We start from the raw sequence: 13,938 nt of genomic DNA on the forward strand, positions 1-13,938 counted from the left end.
CATGTATAACGTGCACAAAAATGTGGGTGTGCATACAGCAAAATACGGTAACTCCCTAACACAGCAGGAATTGGACACTTACCCTGCCAATCATCTGTCCACACACCGTTGAGCACCTACAAACCCAGGAATTCAAAGATTAACGTAACAGGACCCCTGCCCTCAAGAGGCCCACTCATTAGCAGAAAACTCTTGGTTTTTAATTGTTTCACGTGAATTCTGTCTCTCCAGCCAGATTACCAGTTCTGTTCGACAAAAGACCATGAGCCCTCATGGGTATTACCCCAAGGTGCTTAGTGCAGCATCGGGAAAGGCCTTACATAGAAAACACATATGTGTTGACTGACGACTAGTCAGGAAATGGAGTCAGACACACAACCTTTCACATTCTCCCGGAGAATGACGCAGCTATGTGTCAAAGCAGGCGCACCGGGACATGGCACAGGGATCCAGAATCCAAAACATACGGGCGCAACTTGTCCCCCTGCGCTTCGCTTTGTGGTGCTTCATGGCTATCGAGTTCTTTACAGACCAAAGGACTGTGGCAGCCTTGCCCTGAGCAAGTGTATCAAACGCCCCTTTGCCCGCATGTAAGATGGTGAACTCAACTGATAAATGTGTGTGTTCTGACTGCTGCAAAGACAGGCCGTTACACCCCCCTCTCCTCAGGCCTCCCTAGGCCCTGAGACATAACAATATTCAAACTGGGCCAATTGATAACCCTATATGCCTTCTCAACGTTCAAGTAAAAAGAAGGGACGCACAGCTCTCACTTTAAGTCAAAAGCTAGAAATGAGTAAGCTTAGTGAAGAAGGGGCATCCATAGCTCAGGCCAAAAGCTCGGCCTCTTACGCCAAACAGCCAAGTTGTGAATGCAAAGGAAGTATTCTTGAAGGAAGTTACAAGTGCGACCCCAGTGAGCACGAATGATTAGGAAGTGTAATGGCCATACTGCTGACATGGAGAAAGTTCCAGTGGTCTGGACAGAAGACCAAACCAGCACATCCCCTCAAGCCAAAGCCTAATCCAACTCTTAGGAGAGCAAGGCCCCAACTCTTCACTTCTGTGAACAGGCTAAGAGAGGTTTAAGGAAAGACGCCGTCTCTATACAAAGGGCAAGGGGGAACAGCAAATGCTCGCGCAAATTATCCAGAAGATCTAGCTAAGATAATTAGTGAAGGTGGCTGCACTGACAGATTTCAATGGAGACAAAGGAGCCTTATATTGGGGAAAAAGAACCCCACGCCATCTAGGACTTGCACAGCGAGAGAGGAAAAGTCAATGGCTGGCTTCAAAGCTTCAAAGGACAGGCTGACTCTCCTGCTAGGGGCCAATGCAGCTGGTGACTTTCATTGAAGCCAGTGCTCACTCACCATCCTGAAAACCCTCGGGCCCTAGATTATACTAAATGTACTCTGCCTGGATCGCAGCACAGCTGTTTACAACATGGTTTACTGACTATTTTAAGCCCACATCTAGACCTACTGCTCAGAAAGACTCCTTTCAAAACAGTACAGCTCACTGACAATGCACCCGGTCACCCAAGAGCTCTGATGGAGACGCACACTGCCTGCTAACACACTTCATTCGGCAGCTGATGGATCAATAAGTAATTCAGATTTTCAAGTCTTACTTTTTAAGAAATATATTTTTAAGGCTATAGCTGCAATAAATAAGAGATTACTTTGATGGATCTGGACAAAGATAATTCAAAACTTTCTGGAAAGGATTCACTATTCTAGGTGGTATTAAGAACATTCATGATTCATGGAAACAGGTCAAAATATCAGCATTAGCAGGAGTTTGGAAGAGGTTGATTCTAACTCTTACGGATGACTTTGAGGAGACCAATGGAGGAAGCAACTGCAGATGTGCAGAAATAGCAAGAGACCTAGAATCAGAAGTGGAGCCTGAAGGTGAGACTGAACTACTGCAATCTCATGATGAAACTTTAATAGATGCAGAGTTGCTTCTTACGGGTAAGCAAAGAAAGTGGTTTCTCCAGATGGAGTCCACTCCTGGTGAAGAAGCCGTGAAGACTGTTGAAACAAAGGATTTAGAATATGACATAAACTCAGCTGACAAAGCGATGAAAGGATCTGAGAGAACTGACTTCAACTTGAAAGTTCTGCTGTGGGTAAAACGCTGTCAAACAGCACCACATGCTACAAAGTGTTCGTGAGAGGAAGAGTTGGTCGATGCATGAAACTACACTGTTGTCTTACTCTAAGAAACTGTCACAGCCGACCACCATCAGCAATCCCAGCAGGACCAGTCAGTAGCCATCAACGCTGAGTCAAGACCCCTGACAGGCCAAAAGATTATGACTCATGGAAGGCTCAGACAATAGCTGCTAGCACGTTTTAGCAATGAAGTATTTTTTTAAAGATTTTATTTATTTAGATTTATTTAGATTTATTTATTTATCTTTAGAGGGAGAGGGAGAGAAACATCAATATATGGTTGCCTTTCATGCATCTCCTGCTGCGGGGTTGGCCTGTAGGGAACCTGCCTGCAACCCAGGCATGTGCCCTGACTGGGAATTGAACTGCGATCCTCTGGTTCGCAGGCCCGTGCTCAATCCACTGAGCTACACCAGCCAGGAGCAATGAAGTACTTTTAAATAAGGTCTGTACATTTTTTCAGACATAAGGCCATTGCACACTTACTTACACCACAGTACGGTGTAAATGTGAGTTTGACCTGCCCTGGAAAGCCCAGACTTGCTTTACTGCAACATTCATTTACTGTGGTGGTCTGGGACGGGACCCACGTATCTCCAAGGCATGCCTGTGGACAGCTTACAGTGCTGGGCCACAGGAGAGGCGACGGGACAAGGTACTGGGGAACGGAGGCACATGTGCTAAGAATGGATTGTTACTACTAACAAAAGAAAAATCTGAGTAAGACTGGGAGAGAAGCTTGACCACAGGAGAGCCAAGATGACAGGAAAACTAATGAGGAAATAGTTCAAACTTGGAAATGCTCACAGTAAGAAGACCTTAAGGGGTGGCAGCTGCAGAGGCCAGTCAGCAGAGGCCCGCTGGGGTCGGATTAAGAAAACAGGATGCAGCACAGCTCGGACCCGCTCTCTGTGGAAGGCAGACTGATTCCTGAAGGGTGCAACTGAGGAGTCTCAAAGGGTGGCATTCATGTCCCTCACACAGGGGTGGCAGGTCTTCACACACACTTCTAACCCTAGAAAGAAAACCAAGTCCTTGGGACACAATCAGGTGAGGAAGCCAAGGTTCAGACGATTCAGAGTCTGGTCAAACAGCACATCAAGGTGTATTTCTACAGGTGGGAAGGCCACAATACTACATCGGGTCAGGCCCAAGTCCAGAGAAGGAAACTCTCAGGGTTGACCCAGGAAAACCCACACATCAGAAAATACAGGCTACCGAAGAATCTTCTTACCTGATCTGAGTCAAGTGTCACACGCAGTCCCAGTTTAGTCATTCCATCTTCCTTCAGAAGCTTCAGGTGGGGACAGAGAGCAAGGCAAAAAGCCTTGGCGATGTGCTCAGTCAGTCGGCTGTGGTCTGCTGGGTCACTCAGGCAACTGTGCTGGTCGTCGTTTTCTAAGAAAAACACCTGTTCCCCAAACGAGAGACTTTACCCTTGTGCCCCAGGAGATGCGGAGAGAAACGAGAGCATCAGATCTCTGTGCGCGAGCACCCTGACCCCCTGGGGTGTGCAAAAGACCTGACAAGACAGGGTAGCTCAGCGTCCTTGGGCCAAGAACAAGGCACTGACATCTTAAATCCAAGGAACGACCCCACAAGAACAGGGCACTGACATCTTACATCCCAGGAACAACCCAGGTCTCTGCGTCTACACAGCAGCAGGAGCAGACTGCCTGTCTCCCCGAAAGCTGTATGAGGGTCCTAACAGTGCATTCTACTCAGAACCAGAAAAGGCTTACGTTTTGCATTGTGCACTTCTAAAAAGGTACTATATGTGGATGGTTTTCTTAGGAATTGATCTTAGAATCTAAGGGAATGGTTCTTAGAGCTTACGTGACCCAAACCCTTTATATTACAGATTACTCATAGAAGGGAGGTGACTCAACCGGGCGCATATAAGCACTGAGAGACAGAGGCAGGGTTAAGCCCAGAATCCGGTTCTTCTGCCTCTTACCACAGAGCTCTTCCCACCACACAGCCTTGCCACTGCTGAGGCCAGGGCTGCGTCAGTGTCCACTGCACTGGGCACAGGCAGAAGCAAGCAAATTTGGAACTGAGAGACCGGAGTCCTCGTCCCACAGAGGAGGAGGACAGCCAAGTCCCTTGGCTTCTTATGCCCCATGTGACTTTATAAAATGGAAACCATCTGCCCTCTCAAAGAATAAATGACATATAAGCATATTTTGCTTATATATACCAACCCTAGCTCACTGCTCAATAAGCGGCTTTTACGAAGGGTACTAAAAAGGGGTCAGCTCTGCAGACCTGTGCCCGTGACAGCAGCAACAATGAAACGATGGAAAAAGCTCTGGAATGGGAGTCAGGAGGCCTCTGGCCTTTGCTCTGCCACTAACTAGCATCAGGCAAGTCACAGAGTCACTCAGCCTCTCTGAGCATTTCTCAACATGCAACTGAATGGGTCACCTCCCTACTTCATGGTGTTACTGGGGGGGCAAAACGGAGGAAATGGAGGTCAAACTACTTTGTAAGCAACAGAGTTTCACATGTTTCGGAGTATGCACTACTCAACACATGCCAAAGGCACAGTCAGACAGCAAGCAGCTAAGACCACCGAGTTGTGTATGAAAACACTGAGCCTGACAGGAAGGGTAAGACATTTGCAATGACGGCTCAAGAACTGAAGAGCCAGATTCTAGTCCCTGCTATCAGAACCAGCCGTGTGAACTTGGACAAGACACTTAACCTCTCGTGGCCCCAGCTACCTGTGTGTAAAATGAAAAAGCTAGAAGTCACAGAACTTTTTAAAAAATTGCTTCTAAAGTTCAAGGAATCTTAGAGATCTTTAACTTAATGGTTTATTTTACAGATAAGTATAAAAAAAGTTCAAAAGAAATTGAGAGACCTAGGACCACCTCTTCCTGATCTGATACCCACACATGCACGGGGCCTCTGATCTGCTCCTCCCATTTCCAGTCTAGCCTCTAATACAGCGTTCAAGATAGGAAACCACGTAGTGAAAGAGAGCTTAGGAGTTGGCCAGATCTGGGTTTGAATCAGAAGGACTTTGACATTACTTATTTACCATGTATTCTTGGACAAGTTACCCAGTCTCCAAACTTTAGTTTCCTTTTAAAATGACAGCTGACGCACTAGTTTTCTTATTGGTGAAATAAATCAATTTTTAAGGCTGTGTTGTATAAGATAGTTTAACTGTGAGTACAGCATTACCCGCCCAGCTTTCTGAACCACACGGAAAAGATGGCGTGCGCCATTCAGAGACGCACCCTTCGTGAGTTACAACGCAAACAAACCCCTACTGGTCTACAGGAGGGAGGAGACACCAGTGTGCAGTCTGTGCTTGGCGGCATTTCTTCCAGAGGTGAGCTATGACACACCAGAGGGAATTGCAGTACAGAAGACAAACAGATTTTTTTCTTAACTTCCAAATGTGTCTTGGGTCCAGCAAAAAGCTGTGCTCAAAGGAGGTCCCAAAGGCAAAGTTTTACTTCCTTACCTCTGTCCATCTAATGACTTTTCCATTCGCTTTATACTCGGAGCCGTGGAATATCTTCACACTTGTTACAGACTCCATGCACTTCCCGTCTATGGGACTGATGACACTGAACAGAGGCAAAGAGAAGAGACGGCGCAGCTCTACAAGTCAGAAGAGCCACTTCTCCCACCAAACCCTGCTACTAGTTATGCTGGGCATCTTACCAAACACATCTGTGCGCCATATCGGAGCAAGGAGCCATCACACAAAAACGCACGTGAACAGAGCGCTCGTTATTTTTTTGTTCACATACAAAAATAACTGAAAGAACACACCCCCCCAAAGGCTCAGGGTTCCAGGAGCTGGTTCTTTTAACATAAAGGAACTGTTCACTCAAACCTGCTCTCTTCCTCCAGCGTTCCTTCCTACAGTGGGCGCAGGGCCACCCACCCAGTCCTGCCCCGCCCTGTGCTGTCACAGCTCTGTCCCCTCTGCTCCTGGCTGTAGGAATGTCCGTCATGTTATATTCTTCATACATTTGTGGATCTGCCTTACAAAGGAGCTTCTGAAGGGGAGGACTCTGATGTACCCACCTGCGTGTGATATACTCTCCATTCTGACACAGCACTTGGAAAGTAGGCGTTTAGTAAATGTTTATGGTTGAAAGAACTATTTAACTGAGTACGCTGATTGTGACAGTGCTGGAGTGGACTGAAGAACAAGGTGATATTATCTATCACAACAAATTCCCTTCACAGCTAAATCATCATTCCTAGGTTCCTGAACGGAAACTTTCCAGGAACCCAACCCCCTAGTCATTTCCTCTCCAAAATATGACAAGTGTAAGTATGTGGAGATACACAGTGGTGACGAGGATCCAAAATAAATGGAATCACAAATTCCAAACGCTTCCTAACAATGTTCAAATCTGTTTATGTTTTTCAATCTCTATGTATATTAAGAAAAAATTTCAATACCAGGGATTTGCTTGAATTAAAATTATTTAAACAGTGTTAAGTTTAATTGCAAATTCACCAACAACAATGTCAAAGAAAGAGCACCCTGAGCTGGTCAGCACTCTTTCAAGAGGAGACACCCCGGCAGAGGGACAAACTGGAAAACACTCCATTCACACACTACAAACTAAAGTCCTGAGTTCGAGAGGCTTCCCTGACCAGTTCTTGTCCCGTTTTCTGAGATGCTGCCAATCGCCCTTGTTGTAGGAAGGGGCAACTTGTTGCTTGTTAGTTACCAATATGTTATGGCATCAGATATTCAGATTATCAATTTTTTATCCTAATTACCACGCCCATTTCCAACTGTAATAGAGAATTAAACACAAATTGATTTTGAAATTGAATTTTCCAATGAAATATGGGAAGATAAAGGGTTATTTGTAAAAAAGAAAACAGGCCCCCTGAGCCGTGTGGCTTGGTTAGGCATCGTCCCACAAAGCGAAAGGTCATCGGCTCTGTCATGGTCAGGACAGGTGTCTGGGTTGCCCTAGGTTCGGTCCCTGGTTGGGGTACGTACAACCGATCAGGTTTCTCACATCGATGTCTCTCACTCTCCCCCTTCCCTCTCTCTAAAAATAAATAAAATCTTTAAAAATAGGCAAATATAGTCATTGATTTAGAAACTGCTTCCTTTTGTTAAATAACAGGCCTTTAAACCTTTTTAAAAAGCTGGATGCCACGTTGTGAATGCCCTCCATCTGCCTTTGCGCCTGCTCTCCCCTGGGACTAGAACCCCGCTCTGCCACAGCTGAGCGGCTCACACCTGCTCCTCTGACCGGATGCAACTTAAGTAGCAGCCCTTGCTCTACGAGGTCGCTCTTGAATACTGCCCCACGACCTCTGCCAAGCTTCCTTTTCTTCTTTATCCTTATAGTGTCCTACAGTGCTTTCCATGAACATTTTCCGTACTTTGGTGAACTTATTTGTAACTATTTCAGAACCAGACTGAGACACCGCGGGGAAAGGGTACAGCACCTGAATGAAGCCCGAGGAGGTGGTCCTAGCCGGGCCACTCCCCAGCTCTGTGAAGTCACAGTCTTTGGGCGCTGTTCACTCATTGGTAATACGGAGTAACACCAGTTCCATCAAATTAGAGACTATTAGCAGAAATGCTTTGTAAACCGTAAAAGGCTTAGGCATTACTATTATCTCAGTGATTTTAGAGAAATTTTGTTTCATCAACTCTTCCCCTCCTCCTTTCTTCAAAAATACGCACAGAAACTCTTTCAGAAATGAAGCCAAGAAACCAGAATTTAAAATTCTATGTTATGTATACAAAGCAGTCCTTTCTCTTCAGTCAAGCCATAAAACATCAGCAACTGTGGCTCAGTGGATTGAGCGTGGGCCTGTGAACCACACGATCGCGGTTCAATTCCCAGTCAGGGCACATGCCTGGGTTGCAGGCCAGTTCCCAGCAGGGGACTCACAAGAGGCAACCATACATTGATACTTCTCTCCTTCTCTCCTTCCCTTCCCCTCTAAAGATAAATAAATAAAAAGTCAAACAAAAACAAAAAACAAAAAAAAACACCGGCATCGACAGAGCCAGAGCCTAGCCCATAACTAATGCCGAGTTTACCCCTTGTTGCATTTACCCCTTGTTGACGTTCTTGTCGTCATCTACCCACTGGATGTGGATGAGCTCCTGCGGGTCCTCGGCGTCCGCCTTGCCACAGGTGATGGTGAAGTCCTTCATCTCTCGCAGCGCCTGCCGCAAGGCATCCATGTTCTCTGCAGTGATCTGGACCATAACGCCGTCTGAGAGTCGGCACCAAGATAACACAGATGAGAGCTCGAAAGGGAGAGGCGCAGGGGAAAACTGGTACCTGGAATCTAGCCAACCCCTCTAGGATTAAATGTAAAACTTTGCTCTGCTCTCTAAAGCTGACAGGCACAAGCAAGTTTTGTTCTTTGAGCAGAACTCTTACTTACTGAAAGTGCCATGAGAAGCAAACACCAAGATGTGTTCTGCTTAAAACACTCGCCTCTTGATTTCACCTTAGACACAACGAAGAGTTTCTCCTGTCTCCCCAACGACAACTGCAGTGTTCTTGTGGGTAAGAGGGGCTGAGCTTCATCTACATATTTACAGACTTGCGCCCAATGATACATTTAAACTCAGACTATGTCCCCTTGGGTACCTTATCCCAAAGTCCTGAAAGGTCATCTCTTAATTTTTATGTACTGTTGTACGGTATTTCTACCACTCAGTTCCTTTTTGGAGAATTAAGCACCATTATGACAGTTTTAATTGGCTGAAGAGGGAGATGCTATTGAATAAATGATGATGAGTCCAGAAGTCTATGGCAAAAATGTCCAAACTTCCTTTAGTGTCTGCTTTTGGGACTGAACGAATGTACACACAGTACTTAACTCATTCTTTACCTTCCACAATACTGGACTTGGCAAGGTAGCCTGAAGAGGACTTCAGAGCACCACTGAACACAAAGAAACTGGCACCAGTCACTGAAACAGCAAGAGAAACAGTTTGGTGAAGACGGACCCTGAGGTGGAGAGACTGAGAATAATAACAAAACATTCAGTAGTTGGGAACTCCAGCCATCACCATCCAGAAAGCAAACAATGCCAACTCCACACACCATCATATGCAAGTGACCGGTAATTCTGATGCTTATGACAGGCGGGGAATGAGGTTTTAGGATACACTCTCCCTTTTTGTTTTGCTCCAATCAAGAATCAAAGAATCTTAAAAGCAAAGAAATCTAAGTGGTCAAGTCTAGGGCTTGGCCTTAAGCCTGTTTCTCTAAACGAAACAATATTGGAACACAGCCAGGGCCTCTCATTTACACACCGTCTACGACAGTTTTTGAAATACGATGTCACAGAGTTGAGTAGCTGACAACAAAGACTGCTGGCCTGCAAAACTAAAATATACAGAAAAACTGCTGACTCCTGATCTAATTCACTGGTTTCTAGGTTTGTTTGTTTTAGTTCAAATATATTGATATGTTTGTCAACTATTTTATTTACCAAGTGGAACTATTAAGAAAAAAGAAGACCTATTTAAAAAACACCTGATACTACTGTCTCTTCATAAAAGAAAGGGTATTTAACACACTGAACTTCATGAAAACCTCACTAAACTGTCTTTCTTTCTCCATGTCTTAAATTGGACTGAGCTGCTCCAACTTTCCACCCAACACCTAACAGGTAGGTCATCCAGCCTTTGTCACGACTCCTGGTGACGAAGGGCCCACAATAGCACAAGGCAGTCCATTCTCCTGCTAGATAACCTCAGTGCTAGCGTGCGCTCTCAAATCGAGGACAAACTTAGATGCTTGTCATTTTCATTCATTGGTGCTGGTTTTAGCCTTTTGTAGCTACAGAGAGTAAGTTGAATCTTATTTCCACATAATAGAAAGTCTTAAATATAGAGATAGCTGTTTTTCACTCTCTTCCAATCTATACTTTTCCAGGTTAAACATTTATGCTTCAGTCAAGACACCTTCATTTGAACTAGTTTCCAGATTTCTTACAGGTCTTGAATCATCCTCTAAAGAAGCCCCAGTCGTACCAGTGGAGAGCATCGGTTATGTTAATGAGACCAGAACTTATTCCAATTTTCTAGGTCTGAGGTGAGTAACAGGGAGCACTGTGGACTTGTCACCTACCTTACTTTGGATATTGTATTTGAATATATACGCGCTAAATACCTTTCATTCCTTTACTAAACAACTGATTGAAAATACATATTAAAGAAAGTGACCTACAGCATGTCTTCTAGAGAAGTGTTTCATAAAGCATGCGAAAGAAAGCTAGTTTTACGAGTGATTCTGAGGGAAAGAAGATTCATGGTCGAATAAATTTAGGAAGGGCAAGGCATGCTCCTCCTTTGGGAAGATCATAATATACATCAGCTTGTTAAAGGCTCTGAAAAGTCCTGTAGTGAAGAAATCTGCTTAAACTTCTTTAACTCAGGATTTCTCAGTTTACTGTATTAAGGAAGACTTTTATCTATTTATGTGAATATTTAAAAAAATTATTGATTTTCTAAAAAGGGAAAGGAAGGAGAGAAGCAAGAGGGAGAGAGAGAAAAACAGCAAGAGAGAGAGAAAGAGACCACATTCTGAGCACCACTGAATCACAAAAACTTTCTTCAGAACCCTATCAACCTACTAACATTCTTTGACTATGGTCTTTCAAGAAGCTCCATATCTAAGTATTTTCTCACCACCGGGCCTAATGGCTAACTTCAAACACCACTGGGGCCCTGTCAGTACCCTGGGGCAGTACTTTCTAGTGTTCCCCTCCATAACAGACAATCCATGCCCAACTGTCAGTCTGGCTGCTTCCGGAATCGACCTCACCCTGGAGAATATGGTTGGAAAGGTTAGTTTAACTAAGTTGTTTGTGGTCACCTTTGTAGAAAGTAAGTGCTTTGGGGTTGAGATATCCAATTCTCCATGTCCATTACAATCTTCCCTTCTCATAATCTCAATTAGCTCAAGTGCTCACCCTTTCTGGGCTGATTGTGAATACTGATAGCCTGGGTCTGATAGTTCCCATCATCGTTCTGCACACACACGAGATGAGAGTCTGCCTTCTCATTGAAGCAGGCACCTCCCGCCAGGACATGCTCATTCGACTTGTTCATGGCTTTCATCATCTGTGGTCAAAGAAGAGGATTAGCTTTCTTTCTTATTCTGCAAGAAAGGGCTTTTTTTGGTCTGACATGGCATAACTCCTTCACCTTCAGAGATAAAACAATATCATTATTTATTACAGTGAAAAAGGAGCTCTGAATAATGAAAACAAAGTGAAAAATCAGTCAAATCAACAAATACAAAAATTCTCTGTATAGTTTATGGGTGATTCATATTGTAACCTAGGCACATAGCACCTTTTGCATTCGTCTTTTATTGCTGCACTAAACTAAAATTAGTTTAGCTAATTACAGTAGTTTCTGTTATCCAATGGAGTCTCTTAAGACATATTTATACTTAAATTCTAAGTCAAAAGGAAGTCCCATATTTAAGTGTGTCTGTTGTCTTTTCCTATACCCTTACAAAGGAGTGAGGCCTTTCTGTAAAATATATAAACTCCATTGCTTCTTAGTTTTACTAACTTATGGGTGACATCTTCATTGACATCATTTACTAATATTTTGCTTTGTTCTTATCAAAATATTTTAATTGATTCCGTATTTTGCCGTGTATAATGTGCAACCACATTTTGTGCTCATGATTCACAGGATTATTATACCCACTATTACAACCATGGTATGTAATCATACCCACATATAATGTGCACCCTTATTTTTCCCCTAAAAAATTTGGGCAAAAAAGTGTGCATTATACACTGTAAAATACGGTAATTCTTAAGCTAATATAAAAACTCATTGTGCATCTAGTAAACAAATCTGAACTTACAGATTATCTTGATGCTAAATTCTGGCTTCTGGTTGAAAGAGGCTAATAATCATTTTTATTTCCCATTTTTTCCTTCATGCTATCCAATATGTCTAACTTTTTTTAGCTATTTTTCCTTTCTTTTTTAAAAATATTTTATTTATTTATTTTTACAGGGGGAGGTAAGGAGAGAAATATCAATTTATGGTTGCCTCTCGTGAGTCCCCTTCTGGGAACTGGCCTGCAACCCAGGCATGTGCCCTGACTCGGAATCAAACCGTGATCGTGTGGTTCACAGGCCTGCGCTCAACCCACTGAGCTACATCAGCCAGGCAATATGTCTAACTTTCTAATTCAATCCTTTAAAATGGTTTCAATCTTTTAAAAATCTAGTCCATAACTTTTTTATTTTACTCTACTCTTCCTCTTAGAAACTGAATTACCACAGTGTGAAAAATATCAGATGAACCCTAGCTGGTGTGGCTCAGTGGACTGAGTTCTGGCCTGCAAACCAATCGGCTGCTGGTTCAATTCCCAGTCAGGGCACATGCCTGGATGTGGGCTAGGTCCCCAGTAGGGATTGTGCCAGAGGCAACCACAAATTGATGTTTCTCTCCCTCTCCTCTCTGTTTCCCTCCCTTCCCTTCTGTCTGAAAATAAATAAAATCTTAAAAAAAAGAAAAAATATTGGAGGAGTATTGTGATACCTTTGATATTCCTGTATCAGTACACTAAAAAAATTTATTGCTATCTATGAGTCTGTCTCTATTTTGCTTGTTAGTTCAGTTTGTTCATTAGATCCCACATTTGAGTGAAATCACATGATATTCGTCTCTCTCTAATTGGCTTATTTCCCTTAGCATAATGTTCTACAGGTCCACCCATGCTGTCATAAAAGGTAAAATTTTCTTCTTTTTTACAACCGGGTAGTACTTCACTGAGTAAATGTACCACAGCTTTTTTATCTACTCATCTACTGACAGGCTCTTGGGCTGCTTCCAAATCTTGGCTACTGTAAATAATGCTGCAATGAACACAGGGGTGCATATATTCTTTCAAATTAGTGTTTCAGGTTTCTTCAGATAAATTCCCAGAAGTGAAATTACTGGGTAAAGGAAACTACCAGCAAAATGAAAAGACAACCCAATGAATGAGAGAACATATTCACTGATATATCTGATAAAGGGTTAATATCCAAAGTTCATAGAGAACTTACAAAACTCAACACCAAAAAAACCCAAACAATCCAATTTTAAGAAAAGGGCAAAGGGCACGAATAAACACTTTTCCAAAGAAGACATACAGATGGCCAATAGACATATGAAAAGATGCTCAACATCACTAATCATGAGAGAAACGCAAATTAAAACCACAACGAGGTAACACCTCATACCTGTCAGAATGGCTATCATCAGTAAATCAACGAACAACAGTGCTGGTGAGGATGTGGAGAAAGTGGAACCTTCTGCACTGCTGGTGGGAATGCAGACTGTAAAGCAGTATGGAGTTGCCTTCGCTGATTTTTAAATTGAATTGTTTATCTTTTTTTGGGGGGGGTTGTAAGAGTTTTTAAAATATATTCTGGGTACCAGACCCTAATCAGACATAAGCTTTGCACATATTTTCTCCCATTATGTAGGCTGTCATTTCACTTTCTTGTTAGTGTCCTTGGATGCATGAAAGTTTTTAATATTTATCTACTTTTGTTGCTTGTGCTTTTGGTGTCATATCTAAGAATCCATTGCCAAATCCAAGGTCATGAAAATTTACCCTCATGTACTTTTTAAGGAGCTTTATGGTTTTAGCTCTTATATTTAGGTGACTGATCCATTTTGAATTAAGTTTTGTTTATGGTATAAACTATGGGTATAACTTCATTCTTTTACATGTGGAAACCCAGTTGTCCACTGTTT

At 43.1% G+C, this 13,938-nt stretch overlaps 1 protein-coding gene across 2 annotated transcripts in view; it reads right to left on the reverse strand.

The window, feature by feature from the left end:
* Window positions 1-13,938, reverse strand: part of ZFYVE9 (zinc finger FYVE-type containing 9) — a 132,016-nt gene that overhangs the window by 738 nt on the left and 117,340 nt on the right. For both annotated transcript variants that reach the window (XM_037043286.1, XM_037043285.1), the window contains 5 exons: window positions 11,133-11,283; window positions 9,042-9,122; window positions 8,252-8,414; window positions 5,662-5,767; window positions 3,418-3,594 (listed from right to left, as the gene is read on the reverse strand). In XM_037043286.1, the coding sequence (XP_036899181.1) occupies window positions 3,418-3,594; window positions 5,662-5,767; window positions 8,252-8,414; window positions 9,042-9,122; window positions 11,133-11,283 (678 nt within the window). The remainder of the gene's footprint in view (window positions 1-3,417; window positions 3,595-5,661; window positions 5,768-8,251; window positions 8,415-9,041; window positions 9,123-11,132; window positions 11,284-13,938) is intronic.

The sequence above is a fragment of the Sturnira hondurensis genome, unplaced genomic scaffold (genome assembly GCF_014824575.4).
Source record: "Sturnira hondurensis isolate 20B ecotype Veracruz unplaced genomic scaffold, ASM1482457v3 Scaffold0004068, whole genome shotgun sequence".
NCBI lineage: Eukaryota > Metazoa > Chordata > Mammalia > Chiroptera > Phyllostomidae > Sturnira > Sturnira hondurensis.